This window comes from Pseudopipra pipra, chromosome 9, assembly GCF_036250125.1.
Source record: "Pseudopipra pipra isolate bDixPip1 chromosome 9, bDixPip1.hap1, whole genome shotgun sequence".
In the NCBI taxonomy this organism is placed as follows: Eukaryota; Metazoa; Chordata; class Aves; order Passeriformes; family Pipridae; genus Pseudopipra; species Pseudopipra pipra.
The window spans coordinates 13,363,265-13,387,098 of record NC_087557.1 but is presented as its reverse complement, the minus strand read 5'-3'; the positions used below and the strand labels follow the sequence as shown (position 1 = coordinate 13,387,098).

The window sequence follows — 23,834 nt, the reverse complement described above, 5'->3', positions numbered from 1 at the left end:
AATAGGAAGTCTGTTTCAATGGGAAGTCCGTTCAAAGATGAAAATCAGCAGCTTGCTAAATCTAAGGTGATGAATTTTCACTGAAGTTCACACGCTGTGCATGTACAGCATCATTCTCTTTCTCTGTCTGCTGAAAAAAGCCACTGTTTATAAATGTGTTTTTATCACATACAGTTTTAATATTTTTAGTACAGCACAACCTTACCAGTTGAGAATTATCCACTATTAAAACAGTTTTGTTTGTATTTTGCATATTTCTGGAATCAAGATGCTTAAATTATTTTTTTCTTATTTTTATTTTTTTATCTTTTAGACATGATCAAACGAATGTCACTTTTTGGAAAACTCCTGGGTGCTGAAAGCAAGGTATGAACCATCCATATTTATCTCTTCCTATAAACCCACATCTACCAACTGAATATATCGCCATATTTTTGATGTTTAGTTCCCTGACATGTATAGTGGCCACTGCATTAAGTATGATTTTTATAGTTGACATTAGGTGGAAGTTTATACAGCGACACACTGCACCACTTCTGTGATCACCAGCTGACACCATCGCATTTCTGGGACATAATCACTTCAGCTCTCTGGATTAAGATCAGTGAGCAACTAATAAAAGAGTCCTGTAACAAACAGACAAGGTGAGACAGTGAGACACACAGGAGATCAAATTGCACCTCTGGGGAATACTGTACCTTACCCAGACACCTAGTGAGAACAGTCATCTTTATCACTCCTGGTCATGTATCCTCCTGAGAAAATTAGGAGTATTATTTTAAAACATAATTCTGTTAATTCTGGATTGTAAGGAGACTTAACTATGCCCTTCCTCTCTTTTATGCAGTCACCCTAATAACTTTGGGTTGTAAGAGTGTGCACTACATCTTAACTGTCTGCCTGACTGCATCATGCGCTTGATCTCAGTCCTAAATTCATGCTGAGGTAAGTGTGCTTTTACAAAAGTTTTTCCTTGAAGGAGTCAGTGAGAAGCAGTGTGGTGTCATCATTACCTTGCCATTCTCTCATCTCAGTGTCAAGATTTGCAAACTGAGATTAAAGCTGACACAAGCTGACAAGTTTTATTCCATGCATTTAATGCAAAGGTGATTCAGAGTTGATATTAATGACAGTCATCTGTGCCAAGGCTTCAAATGTCAGGTTCTCCCACAGAAAAAAAAGCAAATGCCAACTAAATAAGCCATCAAAAAACAATGAGGAAGGAAGCCCAGAAGACTGGCTTTGGCCATCTTTGTGAGCCTGATGCATCCTCTGTGCTAGGACTATTTTTGGAGCTGTCACGGATAAGACTACAACCACAGGAAAGAATGAGTAAAGTTGGTGAAGCTATGGAAAACTGTATCACCCAGTGACTGGAAGCCACAACTGAGGCTAGCATTTCTAAGTGGAAATCTCACTGCTACTACAGTCAGCGTAGTACTACAGGTCACATTCTAGACACTGGTAAGCAACTGCTGTGTTAGCAAAAGGGAAAAAGATAGTGCTACTGAAAAAACCATTGGAAAATATCTACCTCTGTGTCAAAGATGATAAATTTAGGGTCTATATACGAAAAAAAATAGATTCTGGAACAGTGAAAAACAAAAACAGCACTCAAGTTTCCAAAATACTGTCTAGTGCTATGATGCTTCTGATATTTCAATGCCTATAAATTATCAAATGGAAGTATTAGTTTCATTAATACAGAAGGATGAACAGATAATAATCAACATGATTCCCTTTCTCAGACCAAGCATTTTATGTTTGCTATTTAACTGCTTGTTATATTACACTATTTAGCACAGTATTTTCAGTATTCTTTCTGTTTAAGAAGGAAATTATTGTGATAAATGTAACAACTGTCAGTGATAACTGTTCAGTTTGTCATTTATCTGGTGACTGCATGGCAAGACAGCTTAAATTTGATGTCAGGTGTACCATTTAGGAGAAGGTATTTATCTTTAGTTCACTCTGGTCATCGAATACTACAATATTTAATGACAAAACTCCACTGTGTCACTCTCCTGTGGTAACACTCTGCACTCAGCATCTGTTTGATACTGAAACCAAGATAGAAAATTAATTTTAAAAAAAGTTGCCCACCGTTACATAAAAATAGAGACATTATCACTCAGTATTGCACTGTGAATCAGAACATATACAATTATGAGCATACCTAGCTGGAAACAGAATGGCTCCTAAATTTGCAATCTATTTAAAACTGGTAGAGGCCAATGAATTTGTACACAATCAGAAAGGAAGTGGTTCTTGATGTTAGTGAAAATAATTCTCTCCTAGTTCCTTATTATTAAAATGTCAAATGCCTGAACTTCCTATCCTTGTGATTCTATTTGAAAATAATAGTAATCTTGTAACAAAAAGAAGGATGAATCCTTTTTATTTTTACATTTACTGCACTAAAACCACAACATATCAAAATTAGCATCTTCACTTTTTATTTTTGAATGCAAATGTTCAGCAGTATTTGCTATTTAGCTTCTCACAGGGTCTAACTGAAGAAACTGCATTTCATCTCATGGTAATACCAATACAAAATTGGACAGCTCCTTGTACGTTTTTAAAACTGTAAGGCAGGATTTAAGCTGTCGCATTTTACTCCATCTATAACATATACATTCCTACACATTACTTTTATTGATGAGAACATATCAATAGGTTATCTTCTCTGTTTGAAATAGAGAGTAAGGACATGCTTTTTAGTGAATTTATTTTAGAAAGAGAATCAGAAGTGTGTATTATGACTTGCTGCCAAGCAAGCTAGATATTGGTGTTTAAATTGAGATGAAACTACAGTACTTAACTAAATTTACTAGACACAAGTACATGAAATCCAATATTGATAATAATTTATGAAAGTAAGAATACTGATTCCTACAATACTGCAAACTTAGTTTATGATAACATAATTAGTTACACTAATAACACTGCTTAGGCACAGTCTTGCTAATTATGATATTATAAATATTAATGATATCAAGTCTTTGTATTTGATTGCCCCTAGTAGGATCATTTATCACAGTGTTTCTTTTACCCATGTTATATTATTTTTCTTCCTTTTCCCTTGATTGTTCATTCCTGGACGAAGAGCCATCCTGAGCTTATGCCTAAAATGTATCACTAGCTTATCAATGATGCAGCCTGCTTAAGTTTAAATGTTATTATTTAGTAGCAATGATACAATGGGATATAGTTCAGTGCTAATACAAATACACAATCAATTATATTCTGCATGTCTTATTCCTTTTAAATGTGTAACAGAGCCAGCCAGATAAGATTACATAGGGGTTTGTTTTTATTCTTTTTCATATGACCTGTTTCAAGTTAAGATTCCTTTGAATTATTAAATGCTTCCTTAAAGCATATTTTCAAACAACCTTTTTAAAGTTAATTATTGATGTAGTGACAAGCAAAAAAGTATAAGAATTATAATTTTTTTCCTTGTCTTTGACAACAGTTGTCTGTTTGGTAAAATACAAAGGTAATACAAAGATAGAACATTGAATGCAGCTTTAAAGAAGAATTACAACAAATCTCTGTAACATGAATTGGAAATGCTGTGCAGGTTTCTACAAGTGTTAAAGGAAAGAAGTTTAGATATAACCCTTTGAGCCTGGTTTAACTGCTTAACATAAGTGGATGAAAATGAAACTGCTTATATCTTGGTTTATTTTTAAGCAGCGTATTATCCAGAGCTTTAGGAATAGGATTGTCTTTCCTCCTTGAAGGTAATGTTATAATTTTCAGAGCTCCACAGAGAACAACAACAATATAGGAGTCTCTAATCTCCTGCTAAATCCAATTCCAGTCATCAGCAATGATAAGCAGAGATTTGGAGGCGTTTGACACTCCAAATCCTATTCTTTTGTAATTCTTTACTTTTTACAACATTTTCAACAGGCGTATATCAGATTTTTGGGAAGGATAATCAATAGGCATGATGTATAACTGAAATCAGTCTTCAAAGTGATCCCCTCTAGTAACCAGAAACAAAAGCTCAGCCTCCCTGCTGTGCAGGTATTTTGCTTAGAGCAGTAGGCAGCGGGGCATCACTAGGAAGCCAGTTACACTTCCCTGCTTCTCAGCATGGATCAGCAGGTGCCCTGGTGGAGGGATGAGCAGTACTGGGGCAGCTGAAACCCACTGCATCTGACAAAAATGCTTTTGTAGCAGGGAACTACCAGAGCAGAGAGGAAAGACAGTCCAGAGGTTAGGATTTCATAGAGACCATAGTTTACATTCCTATTTCATCACAGACTTTCTAGGTTTAAATGATATTGTGGAATTTATTAACTCCTTTGGTGTCACTGATCTTCACCTGGAACTCCTCTGCCTCAGAGAGCATTTGGGTGTCAGCAGACATGAAAGACCTTGAGATGCTTAGGTACAGTGACTGAAGGGCCACTCCTACCTGATCTAGTGTTCCAACTAACAGATTACACCTGCCTCAGCCGGTCAGATCCAGTGTGAGGGGGGTTTTGCATGTCTCCTGAATGTTGCACCCCAGCTGGAACACCCAGGAATTTCTGGCACAATATTAATATCAATCTGAACTGAGTTGAGTTTCATTAAAACAAACAGTTCCAGAACTTGTTCTAATGCATTTGCCTGTTTAAAAAGACATTTTAAAGACATGATGTTATGAATCAAGTGATCACATTTATAGTAAACATGTTAGCCCATATCAAGTCATTTCAAGTTTGCCTTCTTAAGCTGCCTTCAGATATTTGTTAATACTCAGAAGGAAAAAGACCTGGTGACTAATTGTGACAGCAGCAGTGATTAATCAAGGTAAGTAGCAGAAACTGCATATAATGATTATGGAATTACATTCAAAGCCAAGACATAAAGTCAAGAATGTCAATGGAACAACATACCTTTCCCATCAAGTCAGCAATTCTAGGTACTGGTTTTCCTTTCTGGTGGCGCATGGTTGCAGGACTCTGTCCATTCCAGTCTTCAAGTTCCTCAATGCTTTTCAGGTAAAGAAGAGCTTGCAGCCCAGTGCAGTAGTCCTCAATAACAGTGAAATCTTGATTTTGGATCGCACTGCACACCTACAAAACGTAAGTCAGTTATCATCAACATCCTGGCAGAGAAGCACATGGAATTATCAAGCTCTTTGTACTCACTGATTATCAGATGACCCTTTCTACAACTCCACTGGGAAAGAACTGCAAGAATTGAGGATATTAGCTGTCTGCTTAATCCTATGTCACGGTACCACCACTGTAGTTCAGGAAAAAAAGGGCTCAATGACACTAGTTATGGCCAGGTTGCCTAGTGGCAGCCCTTAGACCAGACCTAAAGGCTGTTCAGAGGTGAGCCTGCAAACCCAGCCCCAGGTGTGCCTTCCGGGGTGTTGATGGTGAGTGCACCAAGCACACTGGCAAACAAACCATCATCTCTGCTCAGACCTTTGCTTGCAAACACACATACAGTGGTATTCCCCAGCCTGCTCTGTTAAGGAAGCCCAGACATAACCAGTTAGGTCCCAATTAAGCAAGAGCCACGGACTTGCTGAGATTGGAAGGCATGTCTCGTTGTCCAACCTCCCAGCTCTGAGAAGAGCCAGCTAGGGCAGGCTACCCAAGGCTGTATCTAGTCAGGATTTGAATATCCCCAAAGACAGAGACTACACCTCTCTGAGGAACTCGGTCCAGTATTCAGTCTCCCTTGCAGGCTTTTTCTTATACTTAAATGAAATTTCCTGTGTTCCAGTTTGTGCCCATTGCCTCTTGTCTTTTCCCTGGATACCCTCCAGATGAATCTGGATCCAATGGTAGTGTCTCAGCAAACACCCATTAAGCTGACCTGTTAGTATGGGTGAGCACTGCCAGGCACAGACCAGAACAGTCCCCTTCTGCTAATCACCATTTCCCGGTCAGAGCTACTGGGAGGCCAGGACACTTTACTTTAGATACTTTAGAAACACAGAGAGCAATATAGCTTTATAAACTTTTAAAGCAATGATCCCTGATCTACAAAACTACTGACAGCAGAGAATAGTCTGACTATTTACATGGATTCTTCTGGACCATTTTGTGGATATCAGCTCAGATTTAAACCCATAGAGATCCCCAACCAAACTGACAACTGAATAAAAAATCCCTGACTGTTCCCTGAATACCTTCTCATTAGCTAAACTCTAATCAGCCATCAGTGATGAGGTGCAGGGTTGATTGAGTACCATTAATTGTCAGTCTCTGGAAATGCTCTTAAATTCCAGATGTGTCAGTGTTTTCAGCCTCTGATTCAGCTTCTATTATAAAAGCTAAAAAGAGTGCTCCTGATAATAACTTGACTTCCATGCACACATAGTGAACACAACAATGAAATAGTCAGCTATTTTAGAACATGAATGTGTGCACATGCACAAACACATCCAGTATACCTTAGATCATAATTGACATCAACACTTGAAAAATAAGGAAATATATAATTGTTTTTCACATTTCAGAAATGACAATACAATTTGCAATCCTGAAGACAGGTACACACTGCATTGGGAAATACCATACACTACAGCTGTGCAAGAAAAAAATAAAGGCAAACTATAAAATAAGCACAATAACATTTTCTATGCAGTGCATTTACATTACATAAAATCTTTCTCTGAAGAAACAGAGTGGGCATTAATTAGGTTTGTTATGCCTTCCACAGGCTTCAAGATTTTTTTTTCCCGATAGCAATTACAGAGAGCATCATAATAATTTCCCATACAGGTAATTTAACTACAAAATTTAACTGACGCTTATTTAAACCTTTTTGTTCACCAAGGAATTCTTTATTTTTTTTGTGCATGGGTAACACTTCTATTAGCTATGCTTAAAAACACTGAAACTATAAAAAATACAGTTAAAAGCCATGTCATGTCACTTGAAACAAGTTCAGACACTGTTGTCAAAATCCTGAAATATTTTGACAGGATGTGTACACATGAGATACACTGGAGGATACCTGTAATAACCTTATAAATAAAGAGGCTTTTACTGTTTTCCATCTTGTGGTGCAGTGTTATGAACCGCAATAATATAAAAATGTGCAGAAGATAATATCACACTAAGAGCTAACATTTGATCCCTGTGAGTCTATGTGCAGTGCACTGTTTGCCTTCCCTGGAAAGCCAAATAAGGTCCGGAACTGAAGGCAAAATGCAACTTTTAAGAAAAATGTAAATCTCTGCACTAAAGAAAAATGTTATTTGAAATGGAAGGACTTCAAACAAACAAGTGGTTTCAAATGATCCTCCTCTTCTGTAGAAACTTTGTGACTATGATGCCCAATGGTTTACGTAATTAGCCAAAAACGTGCCTTTCACTTATTTCACTGTGACAAAAGCAAGTGCTTATGTTTATGGGCCTTTCCTAGAACTAGAGAGATTCAAAGATTAAAACATACAAACCCAACAGAAATAGTTTTTGCCATGTTTTTGGCAAATTCCAAAATTCTGAGCTTCAAAATTTCTCAGATGGTGAGATTTGTATTTTAGGCTTACAATATCTTCCATGAATCAATGTAGAAGCCTCTGCTGCATTTTAAAAGGTGGTGAACAAAATGAAGATAAAAGGTCACCCTGACCCATCAGCCATGACAATTTCTACACCACAGAGAGAGGTTTTTAGCATCATACCTGGCTGCCTCTGAATCACCAGTTTAAATGACACTGTGCCCTCTTTTCAGCACAAGAGAAGTGGCAGGGCAATAGACCAGGTGAGACTCAAACTCACGCATCTGGAAAAATTGCAGCAGAACTGAACCGACCAATCTCCACACATCATTAATGCCCCGCTCTGCTCCTGCTGCTTGCACAGGGAACAGGCTTCCTCTCCCTTGCAAAGCTAAATGCTGAGCCTGAGCCCCCTCTTCTGCTGCACAGCTATGGCTGTATTTAAAATGGAACTACCTTTTGGTTGCTACCACCTTTCGTGTAATGTCTTATCAAACCACCTCAAGAGGAGATAAAGGCAAGAAGTGCTGTGTAACTGCTGCTGTCCGTGCCTTGTACACGTGAAACTGAGCTGCAGCCAGCTCTGCCGGCTCAGCCCCTCTCCTCAGCATCATGCTTTTGCAAACTAAGCACAGCAAAATGTGCTTCCCTCTAGACCCTGAAGCAAAAACCTAACAGAACTGCAACTTCACAGCTGAGAACACACACCTGGTCATGTTGTATCAGAGCAGTGGTCTGTATCCCGTGGCCAACAGAAGCCACTTATGGACAAGTATAAGAAACAGAGTGGATCTGGATCAGTTGCTTGTGTGGTTTATCAGCCCAGGATCTGGCAAGCAGTAGTGCTGGAACATCACATAGCAGAGATGGCACCTGTTTAATATCCCTTAATCCTAAATAATCCAAGTGGATCTGTTTAATGAGTAAATTAACATTAAGCTATTCACTGACCCAGCCTCTTACCTGAAACATTTAGGTAGAAAGTATCTTTCTTCTGTGAAAAATGAGACACTGGCCCTTTGAGCATCCTTTGGGACAGAGTGAGGTCCAGGTCACAATGAAGCTGTCAGCTGCTCTGCTCACAAGTGCTGTCCTACTGTCTTGCTTGTGTTGGTGTCATGGTTTGAGAGCCCTAAAATCCAATTCCCTAGTCCAAGCCCCCTCCCACATCTCAACTACAGTTGGTCTCTAGCTTTGGACTTGAACTTGGACTAGAAGAGGAAGATGCTACATTTTTCCTGTTTAGAAACCTGTATTATTCATATTGCACTAATATACAGGGAGATAATTTTGCACGAGCTTGGTTTTACTCCATTGCCTGGCTCTGTCCTCGTAGTAGAACTGCTACAACTTAATTTTTAACATTGGATCTCCTTTTCTTTCTCCCAGATACAGACTCCAATGATTGCCCCTTATGTCCCAAAGGAGACAAGCAGGCCAACATGCTATGTATGATCAACTACATTGTGCTCTCAGTATTCTGAAATCTAAAACTGCACAGTGTAAGTTGCAACTGTAGGTTACAATTCTAATCTATACAGACATGTCTGAGACACTAAAAGATACAATGCCTGCTTTGCTGTTGGTAAATCAAACGTACACCAAACGATCTCATTGGGGAATGGGGATGTGAAATGAATCATAGGCTAAGGCTCTAAGTAAAACTGCTCTGCAAAATGCAATGATGGGAGAGGCATGCAAAGGTCCCTGCTGATGTCTTGCATAAGAAATGACCTGCCTGCTCTATTACTAAATAAACATAAAAACTGAGTCTTTGTCACAGGATCTAAAGACATTATGAATCTTACTTGAGGAACTGGAGTAAATTGTCACAGATCATTATTGTGTAAAAAAAATTTTACAGGTTATGTGATTGTCATTAATTATTCACATGAATCCGTAACTTTTGATTTACATATTTTTGAAGAAAAAATTCATTACTGGTGACAAGTACTACCATATCAGTCACAAAACATTGTAAATGCCTTTGCTTTTAGCAGAATCATTACACAACAAAGAGATGCCAATTTCCGAAGTGTTTACTGAGGTAAATCCCCTGCACTGTTTACTGAGAGCTCTGTCTGTGTAAGACCTTTCAGTTTTGTCTATAGTCTATGTTTCTAGAAGCAATGGGAAAAATACCCAGACATTACATTTTATTTCTGTTTCACTCTCTACAAAAATGGATGTAGTTCTAGTAGACACTTTGGCATATCCTGGGAGACTTTGTGGAAGACCTGTGCCAACCATGCAGAAGCTGGACAAAGTGCCTGAGGCATTTCCAGACAGATCACCCCATAAAGAAATTCCTATTCAGTGCTGTCCTTACATTTTCCCACTGGCAGATGTTGCAGAGGAGAAAATATTTCCTGTAACACTAGAAGAGGAAACAATGAAGTCCTCTTCAGGCATTAGTCTGTCCACTCTCTGTTACCCCATGGCATTCAGTTTTTACATAAACTCATTATTATACATTGAAATCCCAGCTGGACAGGTGATGGTGAGGAATATGGTGCCAAAAATGAACCCTAGCCCATCTATTCCATCAATAGCTGGGATTTCAGCAGAGGCCACAGATGAAATGCAGATCTAGACACATTTGTGGTAGTTTTTTCCTATACTACTTTCACCTAACAGGAGGTATTGTGTATAATCTCACATACTGCAAGTTCACTGCAAAAGACTGGAGCAGGTCAGAGAAGCTGACCTGTTCAATAATGTGCTGTTTTGCAAGAAGTGCAAGTATTCTTGGTGTGACAAGAACTGTGAGAACAAGAATCTTGTAACGTCTGGCAGCAGTTGTTTCCCAATTTGAAATTGTTTCAAAGCACTATCAGAACCCTTTGCAAATGAGGAATTTGTTCTGGTAGACAATAGCTCGGAGAAAATTTTGATTTTTACACTCCTCTGAAATATATATATATCTATCTCTTCAGAATATGGGTACAAAATAATTGTCACTTCTATGAAAACAGAAGTAACAGTAAGGAGGCAGATGGGTGGCAGTGATACAGTCTAGAAGTAACAAGATTGATGGGTATATATTTGTATATACAAACGCAAATCACAAAGCTTGACTGTTCTACCATATTAGTTTCTATTTGTTGTAGCTGTACATCATCAAAGCAGTGATGTCTCTGTATATTGCATTTAGTGGTAATGTAACGGACTACAAAAAAAAAAAAAATCAAAGTGAGAGTTTCTAAGTAGATTCCTGGCAATTGAGACAGCAGGCTCTTTCATCTGTGCTGTAACTGTGGCAGTGCATTGATTTAAACTCCTTCTGAGATCTCAAATGCTTTTATATTCTTAGGTCTCACTGGCTGCTTTCTTTTTCCCTTTTTTCCCTTCAAATGATAAAATTCTAGCATTTAGCAGAATGCCATCTTACTTCCCCAGAAGATGGAGACTTATTTCAGCTTTGGTTCTAAATTGCATAGGATCTGTAAATAAAATAGCTTTCAAAAAGTCATCCGATTAGGAAATTGGCCTTTGACTTCAAAATTTCTAATATTGTTACCACAGCAAGGGGATAAAGAACTATTATTCCTCTGAGATAACTGTGAGAGGTTTTACAATGCATTAACAATTTTGCTTTTCCATTAATTTGGTTGACTCCCTTTGAAATATTTTTACTGATATGCCCAAATGATAAGCAAAAGGTTTACTGTTTTTATATTTTCAATTTTAACATTAATAATCTTTTTATAGAAGCTTTCTTTTTCTATTAAAAATTCTTCCTGATAAGTGTTGAAGAAATAAATTCATCTTCCTCTTGGAGAAACATTTATGAATGCCTGAGCTGTTATTTAATGTATAGCTGAAGTTACTGCTTTCTTGATTAGTGTCTATTGATTAAGATTCTGTTGAAAAAAGACTGAAGCTGTGAATGAATGCAAGATGCTTCAGGAATAATTCTATTTGTGCCCACCTGGGTATCCATATGAATTGGCAACCTTAAGAAGATTAATTTTGTTGTAGTGGGCAAGAGCATTATGATAATCTGGGTAAAGCACACATACAATTTAAAATTTATTCTCAAAAGCAACTAGCAAAAATTGACCCAACTAAAGAAAGATCTTCCTGGTCCATGCAATCTATATGCCTATGGAAATGAAAATATATGTTTTCTAGCTTCTGTACAGTAATTTAGACGTGCCCAGATCTCCAAAGTAAAAAGCAGCAGACACTGCACTGGTTGTCTGACACAGTACTCACAATAATGTGGCAAGAACTGCAATGTGAGAACATGCAGACAAATAAAATCTCCTCTGAGAGGGGAGATTATACAATCTTCAGGACACCAATGTCTGTGGAAAGGCTGTCTGTATAACCATGGTTCCTCTTCCTCATGTCTTGGTGAACACCAAGTACATTAAATGTGTAGCCTAAATTATCCTTTCTATCAGCAATTATTACTTCTGCTAGAGGGCTGTAGGATTAAGAACATTAGGGGAATTGGATTATCAGACAATGTGGTGCACTCTCTGGGAAAAAAACCCCAAGATTCTTTGTTTTAAAGAACAAATTTTTAAGTAAGAGAAAGCTTCCAAAATATTGATTCAGTACAGATGGAATGATTTGATTCACTCACATTAGCTGCTTAAATGACTCTAGACATACAGGTTAGAAGATGGGATGTTACTTAACAAGTCTTCAGATACTGGATCAAGATGCAAAACTGAATTGGATGATAGATGATAGCCTTTTAAAAACATTAGAATTGAACTAATATATATGAACTAATGAACTGTTACTGGTTCCAGAGTCTAGTACAGCTTTCAGAAAGCAGTTTGAAGGACTCAAACATTACATCTATGAATTGTCTGAATTATGGGAAAAAAACTCCACCTACTATTTTTTTACTAAGTCCTAGACTTGAAGTCCTAATGAGCTGAGGGCTTACTAGTGACACTTAGAGAGGTAACACACAGAAGAAAGATTTAAAGATGCTAATAACCCCAGGGTCTGAAAAGCAGGCAACCATTCACAGAGGGCTTAAGAAATCTGTATTACAAAAAAAAAAAAAAAAAAAAAAAAAAAAAAAAAAAAAAGAAGAAAAAAACCCCACAACTGGATGGTCCAGCGCCATGTGGGTATCAGTAAGTCAGTGAAGTATTTTGTTATACCTCAAGAGTGTTCATCAGACAACCTTGAGATAAATTGTCATTCTAATTGAAAGTATAGGCTAATGCCAGTAAATCACAGAGCTTAAAATGAGTTAAAAGGAGAAGACAGCAAGAAGAGCCACATCTGCTGAAGCCACAAGAGTCTCCTGAGACAGGCTGTATTGAGAAGCTTCCCCAGCACCAATGGGATGGTTACTCTTCCTGGCACAGAGACCCTGAAGTACCTGATTTTGGGGACTGCAAGAGTAGATCTTGTTCATGTATTGCACTCCAGCAACCCTGGGCAGTTGTGAGTGGCCAGTGATGAAGGAGGAGAAAAAAGTCGAGAATCCATTAGCCACTTATGAGGGCACAGCAGGAGATAAGAGCACTAGAAGGGATCCTTTAGGAATGTTATCCGATGCATTAATTCCTAGCCTACTCAAATCTATTTTTCCTCCCCTTAAGTTCTCCACTGCCAATTAATGTATCTTTGATCTAAATAGCTAAACTGGGTGTTTGGGAGTGGGAAACTGGTTCTTATCAAGGGACCCTGAACGATGCAATTTTGTATCCCATGTCTTTGACAGGCAAAATGCAGAATAAATCAAGAATTTTCAGAAGGCTCCCTGAGGTAATTGTGGGTTTTTTTCACTGTCAACCACCCCTAGAGGAATGGTTATATTTCCTTATCTCACTAAGCATTCTGTTAGTTCTTGGAACTACAAAGTGGACCTTTATGCAGTAGGTGGGCACACACACCAATAAAAATGCTGATCGTGATCATCTTTCCTAAGAAAACAAATATGATTCCACATGCCTTGAGCATTGAGGATTGTGGGAAACAGCTTCATAATCAGTCATCTACAGCAAACTGTATCATTGTACTGCAGATCTACAAAAGGAAAGATAGCTTTGAAAGCAGATGAACTAACTCCCCTGTGTAAACAGTCCAATCACATCGAGAGGTTCTACAACTATCTTTAAATATATGTTGAATATCACTTATTTCATTTATTAACACCCAAAGGTCTTGCTCTCTCTAATAAGTACTGTTGTGGAAAATGAAATCCTTCAGCTCTCCCAGTGGTTCTGCAGCTGCTGGTACAGCATCACCAGCTGTGTCAGGTAGATGTAGATTTACTTGACCCAATTACATGAGTCATATCCTCCAGCTCCAAAGAAATTTCTAAAGCAGGTACCAGTTAAGTCACTCTGATCTGGTGGTTTGATGACAAAAGTCACCAAGTAACATTACACAGAAGTTAGCAGTGGTTTTAAGATTTTGTTTTCTGAGAGCTAGCCAACAGGAACACCATCATCTCTGGACTGGAGCTGGTCTGTTATCCCATTTTTGGAAAGGTGTATTTGTCAGAAGTGAGTGGTGCTCTAGGGAAGCATGCTTTTCAGAAAAGAATGGTGTTCTGAAAAATGTGCAGAAAAGAGTTCCAGAATTACCAATATGTGCTGTTTGACAACACGGAATGCAATGGCTCCATTTAACTAGAAAATGTCTATTTTGCAATCCAAGTTAATTGGAATGAAAAGGTCAAAACTAAAATATGTTGTGAAAAGACTGAAACAGAGATTTGATTCACCCAAATAATATATTTTTTCTTTAAATGTGCTAATTCCACACATTTTTAGAATTTTGATTATCAGTTTAAACTGGAAAACTTTTCCGTGCTTAGACTTCCCTCTGACAGAATAACTATTTCCTCATCACTGGCAATAGTCAGGTTCATTAATACATAATGGATCCAGGGCAGACCTTCAACGTTCATCCCAGGACACTCTGAATCAGACACAGTAGGGACCTGAACCCAGATCTATTTTGATTAAATTAAATTTGTCAATGAAAAACAGTTTTCTCAAAGAAATTTTAAAAAAATTCTAATGAGAACCAGCTAACGAGGGATATTCTCCTGTGACCAGGATTTTCAAAGCTGCAGACCTCTCAAAATCAAATGGAAAAGAAATTTTTCCATTCTGAAACCTCAGTTCAGTCCTGCAATGATTAACCCCTCATCCTGGTGAGTCTTTCCCTCTAGTACTCTCACATTTTATTTCAGCTAAAATTACTTTCATCCTTTATCAGCTTGCCTGTAAGAATTTGTGCAGCAGCTGCTGTGTCCATTGAAGAGTGAGATTTATGTGAATAAAATAGTTCTGACCCTCTGAGTCCTTCGTGTCTGAGATAAAAACCCACTTCCACATTTCCTTAGGGATTGTTTTACCTATCTCTGTCCAAATAACAAATATCATCAAGAAAAGCAGCAACACAACTCGGGATATTGAAGGAAGTTAAACTCTTTGTTAAACATACTGCCAGCTTCCAAAATGCCAGCTTCAGAAAAATGCTTTCTCTGTTTATTTCTTCTATTCTAATTGCACGGATAAAAGGACCCCTCATCAGCCAGATCAAACTGTGTCAGGGGGCTTGTGCTGTAGCTGGAAAAAAACTTCAAAAAGGCATCAGGGCTCATATTCCCAGACTGTTCCCTCCTTCCTGGGCAGAAAAAACATTTTTCTACCACTGGGAAAACCGACAGATCAGTGACCAAACTGCAGCTAGTCCAGCACCAAGCCCAAGCTGAGCTGCCCAGCAGTGCACTCCTGCACCAGTGCAGGCTCCAGGACCATGCCTTCCCTGAGCACAGTGTCCTCCACTGCTTACTCTCCCTCTCTTCCTTTCACTGCCAGGTACTGTCTCTGACTGAAAGATCAACAGAGCTGCTATGATACAAAAAGGAAAATTTCTTACACATACGTTTTCTTCGTGTGACCAATAATGCTTCCAAGAAAAACTTTTCCGATGGCAGAGCTTTGCAATCCCAAATGTTTTACATTTTCTCTTTTTGGAAAACAAGTCCCCTACAGTTACAATAAATATAACATAAAAACAAAACAAAACAAAACCACAAACAAAAAAACCCCCAACAAAACAAAACCCACAGGAATTTCCCCAAGTAATTACTGGAGATGGCAGAAAGGAAAAAAGAAACAGCATTTTTCACTGTGCTTATCTTTTGTTCTATTTTTTTTCAATATCCAACAAGAAGATGGGTATGCTTTCGGATTCAATTTCAAGTCACCTCCACACTGGTACACAAGGGGAACTCTGTCTACAAGAGAGAGCTTCATGTCTGGAAGCAACCTGAGCTGAGTAAAACAACTTGTCTACAATTTCATAAACAATTAACCAAGCCTCTTGTGAAGAGTCATCTCCATGTACTCACTCGATGCCAATTCACACCATGTGCTTTTATCTTCATGAAGGACAGCTCTGTGAATGTTCATATAAGATAGTGGCAGCATAAATCCACATCAGTAGTGTGAATCCACATGAAAAATAGGTACAGCAGTACCAGGTTTTGGAAAGACAAGCGATATTGTGGATCCTTGGGAGAGATGGAGAAAACATGTTGCCAAAGCAACTATTCTTCACATTGCCTCAATGGTTAAAGTCCCTATGTACCCGCGGAGGCAATGTAGACACCTCAGCACAGGGAGAAAGAGAAGCAGACCCAGTGTCCCCAGGACAACAAATCCCCTGTGGAAGTTGGGAGTGACTGGTATAGGACAGCATTTGAGCTGATGCTCAATTAAGACCTCATTGTTAGTAAATAATTATTACCATGCAGCGATAGTTAAACCTACCTTGCATGAGAATTCATTACGAGAATGACAAATAGCAATTGTTAAAGAATGAGCTTTAATTCGTTCTTACAAATTTATGAAATAACAATCCTATCTATGCAGACTTCATTTACTAGCTGGTGAAATGAGCAGAAATAAAGGAAAACTAACAGATAAATCCCCTAAGTAGCTCCAAATAAAATGTAAAATTAATGCAGCACTGTATAAAATAAAAGACATTATTAGTGTTTAGTCTGTAACTTTTCAATGTGCTGATTTGAATATTGTCACTTTTCATTAAAAGCGGCAAGATAATATAAGTAAAAATCAATAATGAAAACCTGTTCTAATTTGACCTTTTTTACAACCATAACAAAAAAACTTCCTAAATTGTTTTTGTTTGACAAATTCTGATTTCCATTAAAAGGAATTCTCATAGAAAATTCTCATCAATTAGTAATTTTCCCCCCAATCATCTGTAATGGAGCAAGTGTGGCAGTCTTCTAATTACTTTTTTTTTATTAGCAAAGACAGACAGTTGAGAACAGGTTGAGTTTCTGTAATTAGCACTAGGCTAGTCAAAAAACCAGAAAATAATGAAATGTTTTCACAAGTGAATGCTTGAGTATGTCTGTCCCAACTCTTTTCTCTCTTTCACATTCATTTTTCTTCGGATTTCATGTTGACATGTTCAAACAGCACTTTGTTCCCTCTTTTGTTTCTGCATGTACTGCAAATTTCAGCTCTGCAGAGAAGGGCCACTCCATTCAATGCTGCATCCATTGAAGACTTTTTTCAGTGTGCTGCTCTGTGAGCAGCGGAGCTAATGATACCTGGCTTCCAGCAGCTCTGTGTCTCCTGGTTGGGTTCTCTGACGTCTAATAAGGTGTGACTGCCAATTAAAGCCTTTCCTGTGGCTGACACAGTCTTAACAGTGCTGTCCCATGTGGATTCTCAGAGGTCTAATAAAGGTGAGCTCATAGTGTGCTTGTGCTTACAGTGAAGGAATGCAGTTACGCTCTCTCCTCTGCCTGACTTTTTTGTTTTCTCAAAACTTGTTAGAGCAAAATACTTTCTATCTTCTGGCAAATTTCAGTGAAAATGGCCACAAAGCTCAAATGTGACCAAGGCACTCAAATGGATGTGCAATCACACATCGAGTTTCTTTGGGAATACAGTCTAAAAACTACTATTTCTACAGGAAACTACATTTATCTCAATCAAAAGACTTATATCTGAAAAGTGGGTTTGCCTTAAGTGGCCTCTTTTTTTCTTTAAAACTGTTGATGAGTGTAAAGAGTCTTGTCTGATATCATTTTGGTGGCCTGTTACTGCACCCAGCAACTTATTCTTCACTCATCATTTTAAATGGTGATAGAAGAATTAGCTGCAGCACCTTAACTTCTCCGTGCCATGAACAGCTTTGTACAGAAAGGTTTTGTTCTTCTACCTCTTGAGCCACAGCCCGTGTCAGAAACTTCACAGTGTCCTTCTGGTGCCAATGTATCCCTGTTCTTGGGCTTGTCCGCCCTTGGAGCCCTCTCTGCCTGGCACAGAGAAAAGTCTTCCATCTCTTTGAAAGTCCAGGCAGGAGAAGCATAGCCTTGCTCTGCCACACCAATGGTGCCCTGTGGTTGTTTAAGACTTGCAGCAATACACCCGACCTCGTTCTCCTCATACAGAGCTGAGATGGGACACAAGGAAAGACTGAGTTCTCCCTCTGCATTCAAAATTGCAGCTATTCATTGGAACACAAAATATTTTTTTCCCAGTTGTTATCAGTATAAACTTAACCTGTAATTTTAAAACATAGGGCCAGCTCCATCACTGACCTGCTCTGTACTCCCATTATTAGAATCTCTTTTAGTTCTTCACTGTTCATACCATTAAATAGTAAAAAAACCAATTCCTGGATGAGAATTTTTTTGCCTGATCTATTTCTCACTAAACTCAGATATCAGTCTTCACTGACTTCAACAGACACTGAGACAGCCTTAAAAGAACAGTAATGAAGTGCATGGAGAACCAGCTCTCTACTTTGCAGTTCTGTAGCCATAAAAAAAGTATAGACAAATTGCATCAGGGTCCTAATGAAAGTTAAAAATAAAGGGGGGAGGAACATGATAAACGATTACAGCAAACATCAACTACATGGATTTTTGCAGGTTTTGTTTGTTTGTTTGGGTTTTTTGTTTTGGTTTGGTTTTTTTTTAAGGTTGAGAGGGAGAGAATGGTAGCATCTAAACATTAAGATAAGACATAGTGCTCATGAAAAGGTATTTTTTCCCCCAGTTGTTTCACACTGACTATATTTTCAGAGCCTTATTTTTATTTTCTGATAGCCAGGGCATTTTATACCATGTAGAAGAGTTCCTTACAGGATTTCACATTTGCACAAATACAATAACAATGCTCTCTCATAGATCAAGTCCCACTATTTTGTGATAGAAAAGCCTGTTTATTCACACAAAAAGGGCCATCCTGCTGCTATAAAAATCTCTCTGCTAAATGCTTCAGTAAAAAGATTGCTGAAGCAAAAATAATAATCAAACTGTACTGAATCCCTTGAGACTGGCTCCAAAGAGGTACCAATAAGAGGGCTCCTCGAAAATGATAAAAAACCCACAAGCTGTCTCATAAAAACAACTGTGTTCCGTGTTGGAGAGAGAGTTCATCTCAGAGAGGCAAAACGCCAGTGCTGTTGCTTTGCTATCATGGGTTGCCATACTTCCAGAATGGTTTTGTTCTTCTTCAGATCCCTGGGGTCTCACACACAGCTGGTGTCAAGCAGGAGAGAAGGGTATGGGACAGATCCAGCTTCATGCCAGCTCTGCTGCTGAGGTAGGGTACATTTCCATCTGTTTTCCTTGCCTGAGAAATGAGGAGGGTCATGGTGCAAGGCCCAGAGGCAGCAGGTGCATGTGGGCTGAATACAACATGGTGAGGACAAGAGCACAGCACCCATAGGAGCAGAACTGCAAGGCACCACGTCCCATCCAGGATAAGTGGGAGATTAAGATGGATGAAGGGGGGTCTGAAACACGGATCAGGGCAAAGCTACAGGTTGCCCTGCTGGGAAGCAGCTTTATATAGGTGGATTTTAAATTGCTGCTGTGTAGAAAGCCTTACAGACCTTACAGACACCCATGTCTGCAACAGGGGACAAGTGTGACCTCCGTAATTCATGAGAAAAGAAATTTCTTTGGAAAGGTACCCAGATTCTTTATATGACAATGACCAATGTTCCAGACTAACAAAAGTATTCCATACCACCATGTAATGCTAAAAGACCCCATCATGAAACAACCATACTTCAGAAAGTACTCCTTTGTTCTACCCGTTTTTTTGTTACATCTGCTAGAAATAATGACTACAGAATCTCTTTCAACAAAAGGTCATTTATGTCAATGGACAGAACACAGAGGATCAGATCACCTGCTGTAATTGCAAATTAATGCTCTACTGCTAATGCATTAACTACACAATATTGATCTACAATTGAATCATACAGGCTACTGTGAAGTGATTTTTACTTTAATATTTTTATGCTTTTATTGCTTTTTCCATAACACATTTTTCTCTTTCCGCTGGAATTTTTTATAATTGTTTCCCATTTTAATTTCCTGCAGCAAGATGACTTTTAAAAATGTATGTCTCTTCCAAAGCCTTGCAAAAATCTAACGAACCATCAATGTGCCACAGTAAATACAGACATGATGAAAAAGATTAAAAAAAAATCCAATATACATCTTATTTTGATACATTTAGGCTTTAAAAAAAGTTTACTTAAATTAAAAATAAAATACTTCAGCCTCACTGTAAGCCTGTAGTAATGAACTGTACCTCAGGTCATTAGAAAGATGCAGCTAGACATTTCTGGAGTTTTTGCTATGGAGTGAGTGCAGGATTATCTCCATAAATAAAATTGTTATTATTTTTTAATTTCATATCTGTACTGAAAAAGAATTGGTGGATTCAGGTATGTTAAAAAAAGTATAGTGCTATGGAATCAGCTGAAGAAGGATTGAAATGTTTCATCATTTGTAATGAGAAATTAAAAAACAAATGGGCTCTTTTTGCAACATGTCAGAAGTCCATACAGGGGAAGAATGCTCTGTTAAACTGCTGTACGAAATTTTAATCCCAGCTACTTCTGACTACAATGATTCAGGTTTTTTTCTATATCTGCTGCAAACTTCCTTATACACAAGCTTTTCATGAATAACAATGCTAAGATGTTGCCCTCCATCTTCTAAAGGAGGGGATAGAACATATTTTGAATACTGAAACTCTCTCCCCAAACCATTTTCTAATATAACTGCTTAATAGCACTTGAGGTGGTTATGGCATATAGCAAAATATGGCTTACCACCTATCTCCTGACTTGCATTCCTATGTACAATGATTTTGTAAATGGAAAATAAATCCCCATGTTTTAAAAATAAAAGCAATTGGAATTGGAAAAAATAATGGAGAACTGATTGTAGGTCAAATAGCTGCAGAGGAAAATCTGATCTTGCTTTTAATGGAAGAACATTTATTATTCATAAACCTTTCCTCTAACAGATATGCCATACTGCAATTAAATCAACTCACACAAAGCCTTCTTATTATCCTAGCCCATGAATGTCACCCTCCCATGGCAGAGAAGACACGGGTCTCTTGTCGAGCCACAGTGAAGGGAAGCCCAGTGGTCAAGCAAGTTCTGCTCTCCCAGGCTCTCTAGCTGGGCTCCATGGACGGATCAATATGGTCTGTGCTACTTAGCAGTTATTACGAGACTGCGTTTAATAATGGATTATCTGACATTCCCTACCCTTTTAAAATGCTGCTAATGAGGAATTCTGTGTGCCTCTGGATCCATCGTAAAGTGTCCTTGCGGTTTTGGAAACATGAAGTCAGATCACAAAAATGTGCAGTATTACGTCAGTCCAAGTGTCTATCAGAACCAAACAGTGACAGCAACAGTGTCCAAAGCAGATACCTGGGATCAAGCTATGGGACACATACATAATTCCTCCAGTCATGGCTGGGCTTCGCGAACAAAGATTTGGGGAGGGCTCTACCCACATTTGTTGCAGGCGCGTTGGTGGCTAAAAAGGCCGATACGAGATAGGCACGTCCGGTTGCTAAAGGCACAGCAGAAAGACTCCTTAGGTGGTATATTCTGCAAGGCACCATTCTTTCTGCGTTGTCTTTTCTCCTCAAGAGTGATCCTGCGTGCTTTCTCAAAAGCATCAGCAGCGTTATAGATGGCGTGTCTCCAGGCCTCCCGACTGGAGGCCAGAGTAGACCAGTTATGGTGATCAATATGGCCCAGGCTGAGATGTTGTTTCAGGGAGTCCTTGTATCTTTTCTTCGGGGCTCCTCTCTTGCGGCAGCCGGTGGCAAGTTCACCATAAAGCAGGATCTTAGGGATGCGGTGGTCCTTCATCCTGGAGACATGCCCTGCCCAACGCAGCTGTGTTCTCAGTAACTGCCCAACGCAGCTGTGTTCTCAGTAACCCTCCAGTAGAGTCCCAGCTTTTAACTATTTAACTCAGGGACTTGCTATGCAGTGAATCTTAATTAGTGAATCATTCAGTAGACCCCTTTATTTGATGCTATCTACAAATTCTGTACTTGCTCTGTATTTTGGTACTGAGAAAGCAGAAGTGAACTGTCAAAGCTGTAAGCAACAGAGGTTGTGACTGTTGAAGAAACAACCTGGGCATTTGATACCAAGGATATGTGAGAGAGATTGGGATTCAGGAAAGGATATATTAGCTGGCTATTTGTATGACTTTGTTAAGAAGAAAAACAATGGTAATGATTCTCATAATCCTAAAGAGGTTACAAAGATGACCTGTGAAGATGAGGCTGTCTTCTTCCCTCTATCACAATGTATCTTGTCTGAGAAGCAAATAAAAGTTTCAGTGTAACCACAGTTAAGTGTATTTCTTCTAAGATTGGCTATAGAGATTACACATTTCCTTCTCCCTTCCATTTGTCCTTCCCAACATAAGGGAAAGACTTAGGGCCTGTACTCACAATCTTGCATGAAGTTTACTAAAGGCTTATTCTAAAATAAATGCAATTGAACTAGTTCAGACCCTTACCTACACAGCCACTTTAGAATCCATTTATCTGAGATTAGTTTAAATGACTTCTCTACTTTAGTGAAACAGAAAGAAGCCACTCAAACTGAGGATACTTCTGATCCTAAGGATTTTAAAATCAGTTCTAGAGATGATTTACGTTAAACTTGTGAAATCTAGGGACAAGAAAAGAGTTTTTTCATCATCTCGGAGAAAATCTGTTGAAAAGAGAAATTGTTCTGTAAAGACTAAAAGATCAGTATAGATCCAAGTAATTTCTGTAAGCCAGTTTCAGAGAATTTGATTAATTTTAAAAAGAAAACAAGATTTAATGCTTTGTAAATCAAATATTCTTTCTCTTGGGCACTGACTGGGATGTCTGCATTAAATTATATTTCAGCATTTCCCATTACCATTGGTGCAAATCAAAAATACATAATAAAAAATAAACAGCTACACAGTCTATATAAAGAAAAAGTGCGTGACATTAAAAACTTTTAGTTTTAGTCATTCAGAAAAAGATACAACAGATGTGAAACAGAGAAGCATTCCACTCTGTGTAGTTCAGATCATGTAACATTGTTACAGACAAAGCCATTGAAACTGCAGCTCTATTAGCAATAACAAACCAAATGTATCTTGACCACTAAAAACATTTCCTTGCCAATGCTATTTTTTTTGTAAACAAATGCTGCTCTGTACTTTGCACCATTACTTAGTATTTATATGCAAGAAACTCTCAGATCATTGTGTAAGAAAAGCAGATCTTTCGTCTGTCCATGCAAAAAAAGAGTTTGAAGCATTTTAATACGAACTTAAAAAAAAAAAAAGGAAACGGTATTCGTAAATCGAAAGAACATAGCAAGTCTACAAAAAAGCAGCAGTCTTCTACTTCAGCTCCCAGAGATGCTAATTTTGATGTGCATTAAAAAACCCAACCAAACCAAACACTGAGTTGGCTTTTTTTTTTGTGAAACATAGCAAACAAATGACTAATCTCAGCAGTCGCTGTAGCTGTGTAAAAAGGATGGTCACACTGAATCTAATTTCAATGTCAAAGTGAATTTTGGGAATGAAAACACTCCAGTCATCCCAGGGAGTGACACAAAGCCGATATTCACAGGATCCACAGTTGCTGTTGCCTAGGGTGGGACCTACATATAAAGGGGCTGAACATCTACCAGAATGTAACAATATATAATGGGATAATATAACAAAGACCACCTGCTCCTCAGCCATTCTAACATACATGCTGCAATGGTGCCCTGACATGCCTAGCAGAGCAGGTAAGGGGCTGATTTCCAGCCAATTTTCTGGTGCTCAAAATACCATGCCACCAATGCTTCCTTCCATGACAGGGACTAACTAACCATGCCAGTCTGGCCAGGACCTCAAAACAACCCATCAGCCTCCACTACTGTATGCAGTCTAACACCTCACTTCAGTGCAATGCCAGCACCATATGCAAGAGATACAGCTCTACACCTCCTGTTTCAATAAATAGGCTTAAGGGACACAGATGCCTGGACCAACAAGAGTTAC

At 38.5% G+C, this 23,834-nt stretch overlaps 1 protein-coding gene and 1 long non-coding RNA gene across 9 annotated transcripts in view; one reads left to right on the top strand and one right to left on the bottom strand.

Moving 5' to 3' along the window:
* The window catches only part of DPYD (dihydropyrimidine dehydrogenase), a 337,796-nt gene that overhangs the window by 40,155 nt on the left and 273,807 nt on the right, over nt 1-23,834 (bottom strand). For all 8 annotated transcript variants that reach the window (XR_010432716.1, XM_064664686.1, XM_064664689.1 and 5 more), the window contains one exon: nt 4,896-5,075. Coding sequence is in view for 7 of the 8 variants with exons in the window: in XM_064664686.1 (XP_064520756.1) it covers nt 4,896-5,075 (180 nt within the window). In the remaining variant the exon portion in view is untranslated. The remainder of the gene's footprint in view (nt 1-4,895; nt 5,076-23,834) is intronic.
* Nucleotides 429-22,141, top strand: LOC135418887 (uncharacterized). Its single transcript, XR_010432718.1, has 2 exons — nt 429-945; nt 16,959-22,141. It is a non-coding gene; the product is annotated as an uncharacterized LOC135418887 (long non-coding RNA).